This window comes from Gymnoscopelus microlampas (genome assembly GCF_963454915.1).
Source record: "Gymnoscopelus microlampas genome assembly, chromosome: 17".
NCBI lineage: Eukaryota > Metazoa > Chordata > Actinopteri > Myctophiformes > Myctophidae > Gymnoscopelus > Gymnoscopelus microlampas.
Window position 1 is genome coordinate 12,264,160 of NC_139954.1, and position 21,167 is coordinate 12,285,326.

Below are 21,167 nucleotides of genomic sequence, written 5' to 3' on the forward strand. Positions count from 1 at the left end.
GCACTGAAAGATTTTGGGCCATCATCGTTTACATTAAATATAAAATATGTAGAGGCCCTATACAAGGCTATAGCCGATGTGCTGTGCCCTGTGCCTATAGCAGTGCTTCTCAACCTTTTCAGGCCGTGACCCCCCCAAAATAATCATATTTGAACTGGGGACCCCCCAGATAAATATAGTGAAAATAGCAGATCTACAAGCTCACAATGCCTCGAGGCGCTGTGAGCTTGTAGATCGGCTATTTTCAAATGTTTTGCCTATTTCTTATATTATTTGACAATTTGGCCAATGTTTCACCAGTTTTTATATAGTTTGTTGATTACTTTTGATGCAGTAATGGTATTTTTTTGTGTAGGTATATTAAAAAGACCTTGAAAGTCCTTAAATTGTCACTTCACTGTCATCTGGGGACCCCCCCAAAATAATCATGCGGGGACCCCCCATGGGGGTCACGACCCACAGGTTGAGAACCACTGGCTTAATAGGTCAACGCTGAAGGAAAGCCTATGTGCGCACACAAGTACACAATCGACTCAAGCCCATGCTAAATTAACTGGTATAAAATCCCACACGTAGGAAAAGGAAAAGATCTGCACAAGTGAGGAATGTTAGATTGGCTTCACTTATTTGCATTTCTCAGATTTTTCAATTGAACTCTCCCTCAGTCCTCGACTTGTCTAAAGGCTAATAAAGATGTTATATGACCTGTCAACTCGAAAGGGGGAAAAAAAAGCCATTCAGTGAGAGAATTCTTCAAAAACCACATAATAATCCGACCGCAGAGACTCGCTTCTTTTTCAATGACGCGTCAAAAGGAGCCGCCAGGAAACTGGCTGCTAATAAGATGGACCTTGGAGACCCGAGAGAAACCGTTGCTTTTCAATCAGCGGCACCCCCTTAAAACGGGGGTCTTCAACAGGGGGTCCGGGACCCCTAGGGGATCACCAATCTTTGTGTGATACACTAACCACTTGAACCTCAGCCTCCCTATTTTGAGGAGAACATTGTGGAAAATAACAGATCTACAAGCTCATCGAGAGGTGTTGTGAGCCTGTAGACCTGCTATTTTTGGCAAAGAGGTTTGGTGTAGATGGAAAAAGAGCAGACCAAGTGCAGTGTTAAAGGTCAAGTTTACTAAGTATTGACGGTTTAAAGAGGAATGTCTGAAAATACACATGAATCCAACTCGACAGTGATGAGACAAACAAGTCTATACTATGAAGCCATCTATATAATCTATGAAAACACAATGTAATCAATATCATGTAGTGGGGGTCCCTGCTTCATCTCTCTCTCAGCTAAGGGGTCCTTGGCCTGGAAAGCGTTGAAGACCCCTACCTTAAAACAGTCCCGTGTCAAACTCCCAAGAAGGTATACCGCCGCGGCTCGGGGCCCCAAGACGGGCCTCATATAACTCACTGCTGCTTCTCAAGCTTTTTCACGTCAAACACCCCCAGATTCATATGCTATTTGACCACGGACCCCCATCTGAAAATATTTTGTGCCAGGGACAAGATCAAAAATATTCCAAGTCTTCCCACATTTTTTTCAAGATTTGAAAATAGCCAATATGCAGGGTTAAACTGATTTTGATGCATATTGTCTAATTTTGCTACATGGAACCCCCTCAAGGACCACTTTGAGAGCCACTGTTTCATACTTAGGCTACTTACACACATGCAACCCCAAGTATTCACTATTCATTTAATTTAACACCGACAAAGTAAACATGGGCCTTATATAGATCCATTTTATGATTTTTGTTGCTGTGTTTATAGGCAGTGTTGTAAAGTAAGTACATTTACTCAAGCACTGTACTTAAGTAAAAATGTTTGTTATTTTTTACTTTAGTGGAGTATTTCCAATTTTCAGTACTTTTACTTCTACTCCACTACATCTCAGAGGCAAATGTTGTACATTTACTCCACTATAATATAATTATGAAAACTTTAGTTAGTTACTTTGTTGATTTGAATTATTATTACAAAACACACATTAACCACTTCAGCCGTATATATATATATATTTCGGCCATTTGAAAATAGCAGATCTACAAGCTCACTTAAGTAAAACATTTTGAGTACTTCTTCCATCACTGTTTATAGGCCTATACTGCCGTGGACAGACTGACAGACTGACTGACTGACTGACTGACTGACACACTGTCTAACGTTTGAAGGGTCGTCGTCCCAAGACGGCGTAGCTTGCCGAAAAGAACCGATCTACAAGCTAACAACACTCGCACACGTTGGTATATCATGTTCTTTTCGGCCACAGACCTTTTCGGAAGGTCATCCACCGCAGTGTTCGGAAATGGGAAATTGTACTTATTTGGCCGGCTGCAATTCCACATATTTGACAAAAATTAAGCCGCAATGATTTATGCTTTACACACCATTATGTTAGATGTAATAATTTATATTTTTGTAAAACTTCATGAGTGATAATCATGTAAACATTAGGCCTACTACTGGGCGTAAACTTGAGATATTGAACGCAGGTGTATAAGGTCACATAGCCTATTGCTTATAAAGTAAAGCTTCACTACACCAGCAATTCATTAAGTGTTTTCTTCGTGTTTCTAAAGAAACATAAATGAAAAAAAAAGAAAAACCTGCACAGCTGCTGTGTGCGTCTCAATTAAGCTCCAAATAAAGCCGCAGCGATGTAGAGGTGAAAAGTCACCTCCTGTCTCTGTTAATACAGTGGTTCTCAACCTGTGGGTCGGGACCCCCAGAGATCCCCAGTTCTAATATGATCATTTTGGGGGGTCACGGCCTGAAAAGGTTGAGAACCACTATGTTATTGAAATCATTCCTTTCGCCTTTGGATTGTGTCTGCATGCCGCGCGCATTGAATCACTCTCCAAAGACAAATACATTATATAGGTTCTGATTTTGGAATGTTTGAGATAAAGTATAGCCACAAATATATGTATTTTAACTCCAATGTGTATAGGCTAAATTAATTCAAATGACAATTTGGTAAACCAATAGAGCAGAACCTAATAATTCAATTATAATGATAGCATATGTGTTTTACTCGTTAGGCAATTAATACAGTAAATTGGGCCAAGCTGCTAAAATAATGTTCGTTGAAAATGTCTTTGTTAGTACATTATTTTAGCAGCTTGGCTCAATTTACTTTTATGTACTGTATATTTAAATTAAGTAAATATTGGCCACGTTTACGCACGTCATTCCTATACTTTAGGCCTATACACTCCCAGGAAAATCATTTATTAGACTATTTTCCACTTCTATTTCACGGCAATTTGTCTTTAAATAGCAGATCTACAGAATGTTTGCCTCTTTCTTATATTTGACAATTTGGCTAATGTTTGACCAGTGTTTAGGCTTATATAGTTTGTTGATTACTTTTGATAACAGTAATGGTCTTATTTTTTAGTTTTAAAAAAAGTCTTAAAAGTCCTTAAATTGTCACGTCACTGTAATCTGGGGACCCCCCCCCCCCAATTATGTGGGGACCGCCCTGGGAGTCCCGACCCACAGGTTGAGAACCACTGACGTAGCCTTAATGCATACAATGTAGGCCTACATAATACCATATAGACATGGCCCCTGTTCTCCCCGTGGATCTCACTGACGTCTTGTTGTGAAAGGTCAGTGTGTATTAACACACTGTTCCCCAAACAGTGGGTCGGGACCCATGTTTGGGTCGCAGACCAATATTTATGGGTCACGAGAAAATAACCCCCTTTTTTATTCCTATTAAAAAAATATATATATTATTTGAAAAGATTTAAAAGAAAAGTTTAAACAAAACAAAAAATCACAACTTTCCATCAATTAAAAACAATTCTAACATTTTTCTGAGGTATTTCATAAATAATAATAAATAAATAAAAAACGAATAATTTCCATGAATAAATAAAAAACATGTTTAAGGAGTAGTGAAAATAGCAGATCTACAAGCTCACAACGCAGTGCGAAGGAATATGTTGTGTGCTTGTAGATCTGCTATTTTCACTAGTTTGGGTCCCGGGCAAACGTCTAATTTATTGCGCAATAACCTTAGCACCAATAGTGAACTGCTCTTTGCAAAGGGCAATATAATAATAGCAGAAAATATTATTATCACTGTTATTGATATATTACATGCTGATTTGCTGTTAATTAAGCGTGGAATTGAACAATATAGCCTATAGGCGGTGTAGAATAATATTCTGAGATATTACACCAGGGTCACTCTACAGACCTGTATGTCAAATTATGGTTGGAATCAACCTCGCATAACTTCTTAGCTTAAACCCCAAAACAGTCGAATTGCTTTACAGTTATCTCCTAAAGCAAATGAGATTGTTGTATTTTCGGTATTCCCATTATTATTATTATTATTATTACAATTAGGCCTACTATTACTATTATTATTATTAATACTATCTTTATCATTATTACTATTAGGCTACTATTACTATTATTACTATTACTATTCTATTACTATTATTTATATATCTCTCCAATATAATCCAAGCATGATGATGAGTCGAGACCTTTTTTTAAAGCGAACATTTGTAACTCAAATCTTTGCTTCTGGAGGACAAAATATTTTGAGATGGGGGGGTCCGCGGCCCGCCAAACACATATCAATTTCATGTCAAGGGGGTTCCTTGACATGAAAAAAAGTTTGAGATCCACTGTTAGCCTATATATCAAAACATTTTTTTCCAGAAAACCATTAGGATTTTAGAAAACAATTTAGAAGATTTGTAGAATCGGCCTCAGCAGGTCTTTTAATGAGTTAAATGAAAACGCATGTTAGTTTGGCGCACTGACTGACCCGGGTCGATATCCAGACAGGCCGGGTCCGCCGAGCCGTCGGTGGCATCCAGGCTCTCCATAGACAACTCCAGCTCCTTCTCGTCCTCCCAGCAGCCACGCAGCTTTCTCTTCTTGTTCGAGCCGATCAGGGCTTCCACGGAGAACGCGTGGGCTCTGGAGCTCAGAGCTGCGGCAGAGCGTCTCCTGTCAGTCATTATCTTCTCTCTTCAACGGGACAAAATCCACCCGATCGGGGGGAAGGACGGAAGGAAGGAAGGAGGAAAAGCACCCCAAAATAACACAACAAAACTCCCCTCGTCCGCGCGTCCACCAGCAACAAAACACAACAGATCGAAGAATACGTCACTGTTTTAGTACAGCCGGGGACCGAAACTCACCAAAAAGAAAGTGTCCAAAGTAGTAATCCCACAAACTGACTAGAATCAACGGTATTGCGATCTTCTTCTTCTGAGCTTGGTGTTGTCGTGTTCCATCCCGGTGACGCACGGGAACGTGTCGCACATCAGACAGTGTTTTTTATCTTGTCCTAGTCCGGCCCTGGTTTTGATGCTTTGCCCTGATGTCGCCCCTTTTTTTGTCCCGATCAGATCGTCCCCCCTTGTCTTTCTTTTCCTCTCCCTGACTGTCCCTCTCTCTCTCTCTGACTTGATGTCTGATTGATACTCACTTCTGGAGAACTTTTTTGCAGCACAGGATCATGAGGGCCAGCCCCCTCCTGTCAAACCCCGGCACTGTCCAATGAGGCGCGGGGAAAGCGAGAGAAGCCAAAATATATCGTCCAATGGCTGACGAGGGAAACATGCTCGCCCTGATGGTCTGTCTGGATGGATGGAAGACTAAACCCTAAACTGGACTCTGCTGCTGCTTGGGCCAATCCAGCGTTAAATGAACTGACTCGGGAGAAAAGTTGATGGAAAAATGGTCCCCATGCAGATGAACTATTAGCTTATATATATTTTATATATAGTTGTATTCTGTTTTTTTTTTATTAATGAACTGCATGTCTGACGAGCCCGGGCAAATGAATTTCACCCTTATTTTAGTGTAAAGCATTTTTAAGATGTGACAATAAAGTCTTTCTGATTCTGATTCTGATAATCACCTCGTGAATGACTCGCTGTGAATTAAAAACACAACCTGGGCCATCCACAAAATTCAGCCTTATTGATGTATAATTGATGTTATAATAATAATCTATAACTTTGTCATTGTGTGAATTTGTCGCTTGGTGTCCATGTTGTTGGATAAAATAAAATAGCACCGTCACATAGGGCCTGCATGGCTTGGTGGCGTTTGGAGCTCAAGGTCTCCAACGTGCATAAGGGCTCCATCGTGCGCCACGCTGGGGGACCTGTAGGCCCCCAAACTCCATGGCCCCTATTTACCAGTTTATAAAGGGTTATTGCATTGTGAACGTCCAGCAATAAAGTTATCGTTGTCCTAATGTCCTTGCGTCAAGTAAAGGGTTGGCGTTTTATACAATTATCGGGGTTAATTTAATGGGTATAGTTCACCCCATAAATGACACATTTTATATCAATTACACACCCCATGAAGCCTTGACTTCATGGAGATGTGTTTGTTTTTGTCGCATTCCTGATGATCCAATAATTTGATGTCTCCTACTGACTGATCAAGTTAGATCAACTGACTGTAACTGATCAAGTTATTGGCTCAGGAATGCAACAACAACAAAAACATCTCCATGGCATGAATTCAAGGCTTCATGGAGTGTGTAATTGATAGAAAATAAGTCATATTTTTTGGGTGAACTACTCCTTTAACTCCGAGAGTGTACACATGGAACCAAATGGTGTCCATTTGGTTACCTTATATACATTCTCGGAGATATGGATAAAAAATCACACTCAGTGGAGATTATTTAACCGTGCGTAGGCCGTTGAAGGCATCGTTAGGGATTGGGGGGGAAAGTGGCATTATTAAAGTGCCACCCAACAACAGCTGAAGCAATGCAAAGCCCCGAAACACGACAGGTGGTCCAATCATCAACACCACATTATTTAGTTGAAGGGGACAAAAAAGGGCCAGAAAGTCTATCAAGTGCCATACACTTGATAGACTTTCTTTTGCAATGTTTTCCAGCCTTACATGCATTGATTGCATGCATAGCTGGAAAACGTTGCGAAGGGGGATCGTTTATCTCAGTAGTTCTCAATCTTTTAAGTCCGCGACCCCTCAAAACAATCATATTTGAGCGTTGCAGTGTAGATCGGCTATTTTCACAATTTGTGCCTCTTTCTTATATTAGGCTACTTGACAATTTGGCCAATGTTTGACCAGTTTTAATAGTATAGTTTGTTGGTTACTTTTGATGCAGCAATGGTCTTTTTTCATTTAATTATTTGTTTCCCTTATTTTTTTTATGTATTAATAAAATATGTTAAAAAAATCATTGAATTGTCACTTATACTTTACTGTCATCTGGGGACCCCAAAAATAATCATGTCGGGACCCACAGGTTGAGAACCACTGGTTTATCTTATACGCTTCAAGGGAGCGCGTTTTCCCGGGTTTAGCGACGGGCCCGTCAGTGTGAGGGTCTGGGTCAGGTCTGTGTGCGTGTTGGGACAACAGCGTATACAGTCCTCCAGACACAGAGCGTTGGTTTATGGGCTACATCTGGAGTTTAATATAAATATGGCCTCATCATAACAGCCGGACACATACACGCAACCGTCTCCAAACACACATTACGTTTTTATAGTGTATATATAATTATTCTATTACACCAAGATAATAATAATAATATTATTAATAATAATAATAATAATACTATACTGGAACTATACACTATAAATATATATATATATATATATATATATATAAAGCATTAAATAGCAAATTAAATGAACACACTTGAAAATAAGACTTTGTAATCTATGAGGTGATTGACAAAATATTCTCAAATTTCACAAATTTACATAAACTACTAATAAACGCTTATAGCCGGTTCACACAGTTGTTTTGCGTAAAGTGCGTTAATAACATGTATTATAATAATGAACACGCTATTCTAGCTTATTGGGTCAAGCGTGCAACGATCTGATAGGCTACCCAACACAAATTCAATAGCGAGAAAAGTTGAGCTATATTTTTAATGAGTGCAGAAAAAATCCTCGATGTTTTGATTGATTGATTGAATACTTCATTAGACAGAAACAGCACGGGGTACAGTCAGACATTTGAGCTAAAAGGATAACACACAACTAACAAACTCTGAGACAAATGCATAGGCCTACATTCTCAGAGTTAACCCATTAAGACCTGAGGCCGATTCCACAAATGTCTTCTAAATCCTAGAGGTTTTCTAAAAAACGTATGTTGTTATATCAGTGTTTCTCAAACTTTTTCATGTCAAGGATATCTCAACATATTTTGTTCCAGGGACCCCCCAGAAGCAACGATTTGAGTAAAAAATGTTGTTTCAAAAATATATGTATTCAAAGATTTGCACACATTTTCAAGATTTAAAAAAAGATAGCAGATCTACAAGCTCATCATAGCAGTGCCGTGCTATATTGCAGAGCTGCCATTTTTGAATAGCCAAAGTATAAAATAATGGTTAGAGCTAAAATCTAAAATGACACAGATGCGTTTCCGGATTTGAATGGGTTTTAAATAAACAGCGATATGGCTGATAATTCATGCATTAATCATTGCAATATAGACTCCGTTGTAATTTCCTCACAAACCTTTTTAAAATACCAGATTATAGTATGAAATACCTTTTGTGTGCGAGTCCTCGACCCATTTATTATTTGTAATGAAACATTAATTATAATAACCTATATATAGACAAAAGATTACTGCAATTTTTGACAGTTTCCAGGCTAAACAAGCACACTAATCTCAATCAATCTGTTCCATCCATATTGTGACTAAGCGTTTCTAATAGTTTCCTGTTGTCCGCCCATGTGCACAACGGCTGGACAACTAACCCTCACTTCTTTCCAAGCATATGAAACAAAACATTTGTTTTGAAGAATGATTGCTATACGCACATTGATTGGACACAATTCTATGGACACAATCACACAAAAGAAACGAAGCTGCATTCCGTTTTGAAAATTAATTAATTAACGCATTTATTATTATTATCTCTTTCGAAAAAATGGCAAATTAAGAATAATTGTAGGAACAAAAGCTCCTCTAGACCCGTACATTTCGTGTTACCAAAAAGATGTGAACTTTGCATAATTTAACGCGGCAGATCAGATCAGGAAAGCGCGTCTGAGGTGCGTCTATAGTTCACAAACTCGTGCACAATATAGTAAAAAACAAAACAAAACAAAAAAAACGCACATTTCTCACAGCAAAATCTTCAATGCTATACAGGACAGTCCAAATTGTACAAACAAGTGTCCAAACAAATGGACACTTATTGGTCAGTTTCTACACCAATCCGCGGGAAAGCATTTGTGTCATTTTAGATTTTAGTGTTGGCTATTCAAAAATAGCAGAAAGCTCACAGCGCGTCACTTCGTGCCGCGCGCTGCGAGCTTGTAAGCCTACATCTGCTATTTTTGAAAAATCTTGTAAGTGTGTGAGAACTACTAAAGGCATTTGTAGTATCTGCCTCAGGTCTTAATGGGTTAGAGCTGTGTGTGTGTGTGTGTGTGTGTGTGTGTGTGTGTGTGTGTGTGTGTGTGTGTGTGTGTGTGTGTGTGTGTGTGTGTGTGTGTGTGTGTGTACGCGCGCGCAGTGTGCTAATGGGAACTGGCAAGTAGCCTACCAGTAGTGGACAAAGTAGGCTATACTTAATCCCATGGGACTTGAGTCAAAGTATATAGGCCTACTCCTGGTGAAATATTACTCAACTACAAGTGAAACAAATTACAAAGTAAAAATTCTGTTCAATTCATTTCATAAAAATACAAGCATTTCCAGAATTTTTCAAAAAAATATAAATAATAGTGAAAATAGCAGATACAAGCTCACAATACGTCACATCTTGCTTGACAGGCTGTGAGCTTGTATATCTGCTGTTTTCCACTATATTAGGGTTAAGTGGTTAACTTTTCCCTTTCCTATAGTGGAGTCAAAATAACTATTTGTCTTTGAAACGAAGTGGAGTGAAACTTATAATATATCCAATATAATATAATTATCCAAAAATACAAATAGCCTATTCAAGGAAGTAAGTAGGCTACAGATACTAAATGTAGGCTACTTCATATACTCAAGTAAATGTAGGCCTACTCGCACCACTGCCAAGTGCCAACATGTGGAGGTTGTTGCCAACAACTTGTTGGAGGAAACGGTCAAATGCACCGTTAATATTCAATTAGTAAAACGCACCTATTTGAACCTGTGACCCCGGGGGAGAGAGAGGGGGGGAGGGCAACGCACATCGATCACACACTAAAGTATCCATCCTTATGGCAGCTAATTGAACTCTGAGAGTAGAAAAGTACTGAAAATTGGAAATACTCCAGTAAAGTAAAACATGCCTAAAATTGTACTTAAGTAGAGTACTTGAGTAAATGTACTTAGTTACTTTACACCACTGCAAATGGGTAAATTAACAAACACTGAGGCAAGGAGTGTAGACTATTCTCACAGCAGTCTCACGGCCTACAATAATACTGAAAGCCTCATCTGCAGTGTAGCCTATGGCTAATTTATACTCTCTCGTACAACGGTGTCATTTGCCAAAAGGATCGGTTCCCTTCGGCAAGCGACACCGTATACGGAGAATAAATGAGCCTATATGTTTATTTATTCATTTATTTTATGCTATGCTATTTAAAACTATAGGCCTGTATGACATGCAGGAACCAGACCAAACGTGTGACAAGAAATGTTATGAAAACGAATTATTATTAGCTCACGCTCAGAGATAGCTATAAGGGTCATAGAATCTGAGCTCTTGTAACAGAAGTTCTACATTTAAACCCATGCCAAACTGCATGTTTAAATGTCCAAAATTGATGTTTAGCATAGCATAGCAATCATTAATTGACTTCTAACTGCAGGCTAATGGCAAACTTAATTACGGTATATGGAAGGACATTTTAGCCCAAACTACCGTCTTTGATTGAGATTATAGACCTATTTTAGACTGTGAATATAATATATAATAATATAATAATATATATTTATATATATAAAAGTACAAAAGTATCGGCATCAAAATGTACTCAAAGTACCAAAAGTAAAAGAAGGCTACTCATTATGCAGAATGTCCTATTTTACAAGTGTTCAAAATGTACACATCTTTTGAAAATAGCCGAAGTATATAGGGAAGTGGTTAATGCATATTTTGTAATAATAATCAAAATCTACAAAGTAATAGTAACTAAAGGTTTTCAAATAATTGTAGTGGAGTAGCCTACAAGTATAATATTTTCCTATTAGGTATAGTGGAGTATAAGTAAAAGTACTGAAAGTGATTGATTGATTGATTGATTGATTGATTGATTGATGTACTTTATTTAGTAAGACATGAGAACAAGTGAACAACAGTACATGGAAGTACACATTCACAATACAAGGTCTACTAAACTGGAAGACTCATTAAGCACTGAGCTTGTTTAAGATGAGATCCCCATGCACACAAATCATGATGAGAAATAAAGTAAAGAAATACCTCAAAATTGTACTTATTAAATACGTACAGTAGGCCTACTTGAGTAAATGTACTTAGTTACTTTACACCACTGCAGAAAGTTTTCGTGTAGACATAGGTATAGGCTATTTCTTCCACTTTGTCGTCTCATCGCGTAACGGTTTAGTTCGCGACCGGTTTCCTCTCTTCTCGCAAAATTAAATGAAATAAATCTAACAGTCAATAAAGCATTGAGCTTTGGGACTCCATATGGAGCGGATAAAAGTGTTTTACTGTTTCTCTGAAGTATAGGAGGTGTGGGTGTGTGTGTGTGTGTGTGTGTGTGTGTGTGTGTGTGTGTGTGTGTGTGTGTGTGTGTGTGTGTGTGTGTGTGTGTGTGTGTGTGTGTGAGGGGGGGCACACAGAATTGGTTTCTCGCTCCGGGCGATGGAAGACTGATGTTTGGGATGAGTTATATACCAGTAGTGTAAAGTAAGTAACAAAGTACTCCACTACATCTCATGAGGCAAATATTGTACTTTTACTCCACTACAATTATTTGAAAACTTTAGTAGATTTTGATTATTATTACAAAACATACATTAACCACTTCAGCCTGAATGTAGTGGGCATTTGAAAATAGCCAATCTACAAGCCATTTTCAAAAGTTTTTTATACATTTGAAAACTTGTGAAATGGGACATTCTGCATAAGGACTACTTTCTACTTGTGGTACTTTAAGTACATTTTGATACCAATAGGCCTATTTTTGTACTTTTACTCGAGTAGGCCTACATTTTGAATTCTGGACTGAATTCTTGATGCTTTTACTTAAGTAAAATGTTTAGTAGCCTACTTTTTCCGACACTCCCATTAGCTCAGTCGTGACCGGGTATAGACAGTGAGTGCTCTATACCATAAAGTACTGAAAACCTATAGCCTACTGTGTCTAAAAGTAAACTAAAGTGACCCAGGTAAAAGTTGAGCCACTTGAGTCAGCTCACATTGAATGCAGGCATAGCCAATGTAAGAATATAATGTGCACAGAGTGAATAGTCCATTCGGTTATTATGATGATGAGAGACTGTCTGACAATAATAGCATATTATTTATTTACTGTCCTTCTTTCTTTGCCAGTACCGAGGTGTCCATGCAGTATTGCATGGACAGTGGTGATATATATAAAATCAAAACCAGTGCAGTGTGAGTAAGCAGTGTCTATACTCTGTTTGATATGTGGCCACTGGTTTTCACGCGGTACTACTCTATTTGATGTGTGGGTGGTGGCATTCAGGCGGTAATACTGTATTTAATGTGTGGGCGCTGGTATTCATGCGGCACTAATCTATTTGATGAGTGTGCTGACTGTGTTGGGCCTGTGTGTGTGTGTGTGTGTGTGTGTGTGTGTGCGTGTGTGTGTGTGTGTGTGTGTGTGTGTGTGTGTGTTTAAGTGCTGCATGTGTTGCACTGTCTCCTGTTTGTGTTTAATTAGTGTAATTGGTTGCATCTTTGTGTTGCAATCAGCTGCAGCTGTTTATGGCGTGCTCATACATACTACTGTATAGGCGCTGGTTCAGGTGGTACCAGCCGATAGAAACACAGAGGAGCGGGGCTTCAGCAATTACAGGCTGTCCCTATTGGCCGTCTAAGAGCACCTACCAAGTTTGGGAAGTTTAGCATGCTGTGAACTGGAGTTATGGCTGTTTAAAGGCCAGCCAATAGGAACACATAGGGGGCAGGGCTAAAGCAATTACAGGCTGTCCCTATTGGCCATCTAAGAGCACCTACCAAGTTTGGGAAGTTTAGCATGCAGTGAACTGGAGTTATGGCTGTTTAAAGCCCAGCCAATAGGAACACAGAGGGGGTGGGGCTAAAGCAATTGCAGGCTGTCCCTATTCGCCGTCCAAGAGCACCTACCAAGTTTGGGAAGTTTAGCATGCTAGGAACTGGAGTTATGGCTGTTTAAAGCCCAGCCAATAGGAACACAGAGGGGGCAGAGCAATGGTGCGCCTGTGGCACTGAGGGGCCCCTGGCAGGCCCCCTGGGTGCCACACGTGGTCCCTGGTGTGGCTATTGTGATGGCAGACCCCTGACCAGTGTTGGTGTCAAGTGTTGGTGCCAAGTTTGGTGCGGATCGGAGCAACGGTGTGCCTTGCAGGTCCAATGTGTAGCCATTTGCGTGAGGTTTGGACAAAAACCTCGTTCTGCCAGACCCAGAATAAGTACTTTATAAGATCAGAGAACTACGTCACGGCTAAGCCGGACTTCACATGACGTGTCAGCCTGTGTCCCTTTTCAGAGGTCCCTTCTATGCCCATGTATGGACGAAAGGGGGACAGAAAACTGACATGCCCATGTGTGGACGAAAGAGGGACAAAGCATGTAGGCCGACCCTCTGGGTCTGTCAAAAAAGTGTTTTGCAAAGATCTGCCTCCTGGTGGCACTATAATAGGCCGATTTGGAGAAGAGGCTGTACAAAAGGATCAGACAATTCTCCACCTACCACTCTTTCATTAGACGTACCCGAACACCATACTTGAATCCATCAGATGACCTCACCATATGACGGCACTATGACGCTATATAAAGTATATCATTTCATGTATATATAACTATATCATAACAACAGAGCAAACTTGGGGGATTTACAATATCATATGAGCAGGACAATTGGATGTCTGAAGTCTTGAGGTGCCAAGCTATTAAGCATTATCGAGCAATACCCGGAAGTAGTGGCTTAAACGTTTAAACTGTCATCTAGAATCCTAGGATACCTCACCCAACTCATTAACAGCCTTCTTGCATACACTGGCTTTACAGAATTCCAGCAGAATTATATAACTCAGAAACCGCAACAAGGGAACAACCAGAGAACCCCTGCCTTGCCAGGTGCTGTCGGACAACGGCAGCAACAACAGCAGTTCTTTCGACAACAACTACAAATCATGAACAAACAGCAGCAACAGCCGCTCGTTCAGGAGGGTGCTGTCGGACAACAAATCCAAATCGCGAACCAACAGCAGCAGCAACAGCAGCAGAAACAGCAACAGCAGCAGCATCAACAGCCGGACGTTCCACAGGGTGATGTCGACTGTCGCTGCTGCCAGGGGCGACAGTCAGTTGTTCCACAACAAATCCATATGCTGGACCAAGAGCAGCAGCAACAGTTGTTTGTTTCACAACAAATCCAAATGCAGGACCAAGAGCAGCAGCAACAGTCATTTGTTCCACAGGGTACTGTGGGACAACGAATCCTATTACTGAACCAACAGCAGCAGCCAGGACAGGGTGCTGTCGGACACCAATTCCAAATCCTGGACCAACAGCAGCAGCCAGGACAGGGTGCTGTCGGAAACCAATTCCAAATCTTGGACCAACAGCAGCAGCCTGCCAGGACTGTCGACTGTCGCTGCTGCCAGCAACGACAGTCGGTCGTTCCACACCAAATCCAAATGCTGGACCAACAGCAGCAGCGACAGTCAGTCGTTCAACAAATCCAAATCCGGAACCAACAGCAGCAGCAGCCACAATGACCAAGGGTAATGTGCCCAGCTTCCAGGAGCAAGAAACACAAGGACTATCTATTTCTGTTTTGTTAACAGTTCTGCAATATGCATTATGTTCTCAGTAAAACTTGGAATACATTTCAAATGTTCAATTCTTGTTTATTTTGTTTGTTTAATATTCTTTTTAATGGTTGCTTTCTTTATCCTGTTTGCTATGTATGGCCGTTTTGTTTGTTTGCATAAATCATTTCAGTAACAATAAAGCATTTACCTAACTTTTTGTTTTCCTGTTACATTAAAGGTCCTTTTACTTTTAATAAGAAATCCAACCTCAACAAGCTTCAAAACAATTACTGTAAAAGCCTAATCCTAGCGATTGTATGCATGCAGCATGCACTACCTTTGCCAGCAGGGGTGGAAGGTAACTAAGTACATTTGACAAAACATACTGTATGTGTACCTAAAGATGTAAATTCTGAGTACTTCCACCACTGTTTGACAGGGGGTTCTTCCAGCCAGCATTCTCAGAGTTGGTTAAGTGTTCTGAGCTTGGACAGGATGGTTTTGTTGAATCTCTCGACTTGCGCGTTGCCCTGTGGATGATATGGTGTTGTGTGAAATCCATGGGCGCCACAGAGCTTCTGTAACTAGTTGAACATCTGGTTCTCAAACTCTCTTCTCAGATGATGGATCTTTGCTGGGAAGCCAAACTTCAGGGTGAAATCCTTAAGACTTGTTCAGCCACAGTTTTAGATGACTTCTGTTTTTGTTGCATATAGGCCTGAGCAAAAGGTGCAAAATGGTCCATCACAATAAACATGTATTCATATTTATTTGTCAAGTTTCAAGGTGCAGAAAATCTATTGACACACAGTCACACAACAACTCAAATGGTGCTCTGGTCACCTGTTTGGTCGTTTCCTCTAAGCATTCACAGGTGTGTGTCACAGAGAGTGTAGCTACATCCTTTGCATGAGGGCCATTGCAATTACAATTAAGGCATTTAGTAGACACTTTCATCTAGAGCAACGTACAAATTTAACCCATAAAAACCGGGAAAGCATCCGTGTCATTTTAGATTTTAGCTATATACTGTATCCACAAGTTTCCTAGGGCGTTGTGGGCATCACTTCCTGTCAATTTGACCAGGTATCAGGGATCAAATCGACAGGAAGTGATGCCCACAACGCCCTAGGAAACTTGTCGATAGCAACATAAGTTTTAGGATTTTTATTAGTGGTTTAGAACAGTGGTTCTCAAAAATAGCATATACAAGCTCACAGCACGTCACTTTGTGCCGCCCAGCGAGCTTGTACATCTGCTATTTTTGAACATTTTTGAAAAATCTTGAATGATTTTAGCACAAATCCTCTTATGGGGGTCCCTGGCACAGAACATTTTCAGATGAGGGTCCGCGGCCAAATGCATATCAATTTGGGGGTCCTTGGCACGAAAGTTTGAGAACTACTGATTTAGAAGACATTTGTAGAATCAGGCTCAGGTCTTAATGGGTAAAGTCACTTGTAAATTACAAGAGTTATTACAAGAGATCAGAGTAAGCATGAACCTTTAAAAGCATACCAAGTTAATTTCATTGATCCAAGCCGGGATACAATTGATTGAGTATTCAAATAAACATGCTCTAAAATGCACACTGCCCACCCATCTGACCACCTAACACGGCAGTTGAATGGCTAGCGGGGACTGATTTGGGCTAAAAGTGAACTGTATCTAGACTACACCCGTGCCATAGAGAAATGGCAATTCAAATTATTTAAACCTAATATTATTCAGGTGTACAACTTAAATATTTACAGTTGTTTGTGCGATAATGCAATAATGAATTAAACAGCTTGGGCTAAAATATTTCTATATTTAGACTGAGAATTTCAGGGCTATATGAGAGCTTGGCAGAGCCGCAATGTTGAAATCAAGTGTAGTGCTCAGTGGGTACATCATCCCAGAACCTACTGCAACAAAGTACTTGAACTTAGGTACTTTACACCACTGGGAATAGAGAGCTTATCCATGGGATACCAATTGAGCTTCATTAAATCTTTATGCAGGGAATGGGAAAATACCCATTTACTTACACCGGTACCCCCCCAGAAATCAGGTTATGAATGGTTGACACTACAGGCCCATTGCCTGTCCTCCGGTGTGTAGAGGCAGCTACTCGCACACAATGTAGTAACATCTCATACACCTGTTTTAATATTTAAACACACACCATCCACACTGGCACGCAATTTGCATATACTAAAGACTACATCCAAACATACGCACAGTATACACATGCTGCATAATAATGCACTAATACACAGAGATAGTAGATCCATGCACACAGAACCTGCAAGCACCTCAAGGGATGTGGATATGTACATACTTGCTTTACCTTCTACTTAATATTGTTGCCATTATATCCGGTGTGCAGAGGCAGCTACTCACACACACTCGCAATGCAACACCCTATACACCTCGTGATCCATATGGGATGTCTTTGACATCTATGACTCCAAATGTTGTCAAGGGTTCAACTCAATGTTATACAGTGTACAAGTTGGGGTTAAATGTTAGATCTATATGGACACTGAGCACATGTATCTGCAAAAACATCCAAAATTCACAAGAATTATTCATTTTCTTGCTAGCAGATTTCTATAAGTTCCATGAATCGTGTAACGGTTTGATGAAAAAAGTTTTGCTGCAAGTCTCATTATTAAAATGTTCAAATCTGTGCATCAGAATGGTTCAGTCACAGACGCGCTTTTATAAGCCCATTTCATTTAACGGCACCAAACATCATCGCCGTCTCATTTAGCCACCAGAAACATGCATTTCTCCAATTGGATTGTCATAACTCTGCAGTCCTAATACGACAGTGTGTTTTATTGCTTAATATTATATTATATATGTTCTGTCGGGCCGCTTATGGCACCATAAATAGTAGGCAACGAGGGAAGAAATAAACTATGCTTGGACGCCGTCGGACAAGTCCATTCCCAGGTAAACACGACTGTGGAAAAATCCCACTCATGTCCAGCTGAGAGGAACAGATGATTTGCTCCATTAGCGGGGACAGGGGGGTCGGGGTGTTGGGAGGTGGGGTGTGGGGGATGAACCGCGACCCAGCGGGTGATGACGAAAATATTATCCTTAGTGGAATGGAAGAGTAGGAGGGTGTGTTTCATGCGTGTATACCGTGTGGCCAAAAGGTTTTCAAAGTGGGGCCAATTGCAAAGGAGAGGAAAATGAAGGAGAAAAAAATCATAAAAGTCTGTGTGCGTGTGTGTGTCTGTGCAAGGCTAATCTCGGAAACCGCTGAACCGATCAGTGGCAAACCTTTCGTGTACACTCCCAGTAGGATAAGGAAGACACTCCACCACAGTTTTCTAATTGGTTTAATGCAGGCACTATACCAGGCTGCTTTACATTTTGGCCTATGCATGTAGCTCTTGAATCAAAAGTCATACAATCAAAGTAAATTTGATGCAACTTCACATATAGGCCATGACCATTTCCTCCATTTTGCATTTCCTTCAAAACACACCTTGTGCTATTATAGAATTTTTCCTTAACTCACAAATCGGTATACATCACCTCTGGAGTCATGTGATAAACATGTATCATTCAGATATGTCATATTCGATTGGCTGATTGCCTTCCAAAGTTTGCAGGAGAGGCGTATTAAAAAAGAAATCCAAAAATCATGAATCCATTGTTCGATTGACCCCAAATTTGAATCTCAGATTGAAGGGATTCTAAATGCAGAGCCAAAAGCAATTTCACTTACAGTACACCCATAGGGTAACCACAAATGCAACAAATGTTTGTTGCAGAAACACCAAATATAAATATGATTTCAGGAATCATGTAACAATGAGCATCAAACAGGATATTGTATATGCTGCAAATTAACTGAAACTGGCTGTGACTAGTTTTCTAGTTGTAAATGGGCCATTTATGCTTCGTTTCTTTATATTTAAAGCCATTTCGCAATAGGGGAGCCACTGCGCAGTTAGAGGCTATGGCTAATTGGGGGTCCTTGGAAAATATTGGGAACCCCTGGTGCAGTCTACAATAAATGTGAATGATTGCGCTAGTCCATGGAATATTGTAATACACACATCATAAAGCATCTCATCACACGTGTGTGTTTCTATGTGTGTGTGTGTGTGTGTGTGTGTGTGTGTGTGTGTGTGTGTGTGTGTGTGTGTGTGTGTGTGTGTGTGTGCGTGTATGTGTGTACACTCGCATGTGTAGGTTATTGCATTACCTAGGATCACCTTTTTCAACATGTTCATTTAACTGTAAAAGTGTAACCAAATGCATCCATTTGTACACTGTCAGAGTTATAACTGGATACATTAACACTCAGGTGTTCACTTTTGCGTGTTACGTCTGTGCGTGCTTGTGTGTGTGTGTGTGTGTGTGTTCTTAAGTACTGTCCAAGGATGACAGTGAGGTTGAGTTGAACCCAGTGGTCCATCCACCGTCTGTGGAGTAGAACCCACATCTGAGGCAGCCACGCTCCTGCTACTGGCCTCACAGCGGGCAGCTCGCCACCGCCCCAATGACGGGAAATAGGCCCTGTGTGTGTGTGCGCGCGCACACGTGAGAGCGCCAGAGAAAAAGAATAACAAAGACATAGAAGGCAGTAATATGTGAGTATGTGTTGTGTGTGTTAATGTGCGTATCTATGTCTCTTATGTGGTCCATAAGAAGGTGATAAAGTCTGTTGTGTGTGTGGGGGAAAAACCTATAATATGATAAATAATGATATATACAACTAGAACATCATCCTTCTGCTCAAAAATAGCAAATGTACAGGCTCGCAGCACGGCACAAAGTGACCCGGTGTGAGCTTGTAGATCTGCTATTTTGGAAAAGCCAACGTATACATGGATAAAGTGGTTCAAATGATTGCTGTAATAACACATTTTGCTGGGGCCCCCCCTGGAACACCCCCCAACCCCAACCCCTGGGGGTCCTTGGAACCCACTTTGAGAACCACTGCTCTAGACTGAATGATACAACTACTTCTCCATTTCCACCCACTTCCTCAGCCTCTCTCAGCTCAGCCCCACTCGATGGCGGACCTCTTTCAGTACCGGGGAGGCCAGTTCCCGGGCCCTGCGTGTCCCCTGAGCCAACAACCTCTCCAGGTGGCCCCTGTCGGCCGTCAGCCTCTCTATCTCCTCCCTGATGGGCGTCAGTCTGTGGATCACCGCCTCGCACACCAGGTTCTTGTAGGCCCCCGTGTCCAGCCCGGCCGCCTGCCCCAGCGCCTCCTCCACGGTGATGGCCGCCGTGGCGGCGTGGATGGTGATCAGGTTGGACACGCCCGGGCGCGCCTCGGGGTCAAAGGTCACCTCGGAGGTGAAGTCGGTGACGGCGCGCCTGATCTTGAGGGCGATGTCGTCCGGCGAGTCGGTGAGGTTGATGGTGGCCATCTTCTGTGTGTCCGACTTGGACATCTTGGAGGTGGGGTCACGCAGGGATTTGACCTTTCGCGTGGAGCCTGTGGAGAGAAGAGGAGCAAAGATTGTCAAGAGTTGTCTTAAATTTGACGACGTGCGTTACAGCTAAACCATCCGGACGGTTCACACAGAGATTTGTCATTGAACATTGGAACCACAAAGAGAAAAACGTACAAAGTAAAATCCTCGCATCCATTTTGGTAACATTGGTAGACTCTGAGTTACATTAAAGTGATAGTTCACCCCCCTTTTTTCTATTGATTAGTCAACCCATGGAGACTTCAATTCATGTATATTTTTTTGTTTTTGTCGCATTCCTACGCCAATAATTTGATGACCAGCGGACCGGTAGGCAGAGGTTCCGGTAGGAGACACAAAGGAGACTCTTTGTGTCTAAAAAAAAAGAAAATCTTGTCATTTTGGGGGTGAACTATCCCTTTAACTCTCACTCGCATTTTACAGTGTAGCTCAGACAGCATTAGAAAGCTTCACTGACTCAGGGTGAGGCAGATACAATGTACTTTTGGGGCGGCCGTAGCCGAGCGGACAGAGAGGCTGCTTGGGAATCAGAAGGTTGCCGGTACGACCCTCAGCTCAGACCCTCAGAGAATATATGTCAAAGTGTCCCTGAGCAAGATTTTGTAGTTTGTTTTCCCATTCAGGTAAAAAATTAAGGCAGATTTAAAAACATGGCAGGCTAGAGTAATGGGCGGGTTATTAGATGCAAGTGTGCCCACAGTGCCAATGTGCAAGCATAGAAATGTTGACAACTAAATGTTAGAATTAAGTGTTTATTCATTTGATTAGTTGC

At 41.0% G+C, this 21,167-nt stretch overlaps 2 protein-coding genes across 3 annotated transcripts in view; both read right to left on the reverse strand.

The window, feature by feature from the left end:
• The window catches only part of tbx15 (T-box transcription factor 15), a 49,198-nt gene extending 43,773 nt beyond the window's left edge, over positions 1–5,425 (reverse strand). For both annotated transcript variants that reach the window (XM_084083832.1, XM_084083831.1), the window contains exon 1: positions 4,801–5,425. In XM_084083832.1, coding sequence (XP_083939958.1) covers positions 4,801–4,996 — 196 coding nt within the window. In that variant the 5' untranslated portion in view covers positions 4,997–5,425. The remainder of the gene's footprint in view (positions 1–4,800) is intronic.
• An 11,713-nt stretch (positions 5,426–17,138) lies between these two features.
• wars2 (tryptophanyl tRNA synthetase 2, mitochondrial) overlaps positions 17,139–21,167 on the reverse strand; it is a 32,004-nt gene continuing 27,975 nt past the window's right edge. Inside the window, exon 7 of the mRNA XM_084084072.1 lies at positions 17,139–20,397. Within this exon, the coding sequence (XP_083940198.1) occupies positions 19,949–20,397 (449 nt within the window). The 3' untranslated portion in view covers positions 17,139–19,948. The remainder of the gene's footprint in view (positions 20,398–21,167) is intronic.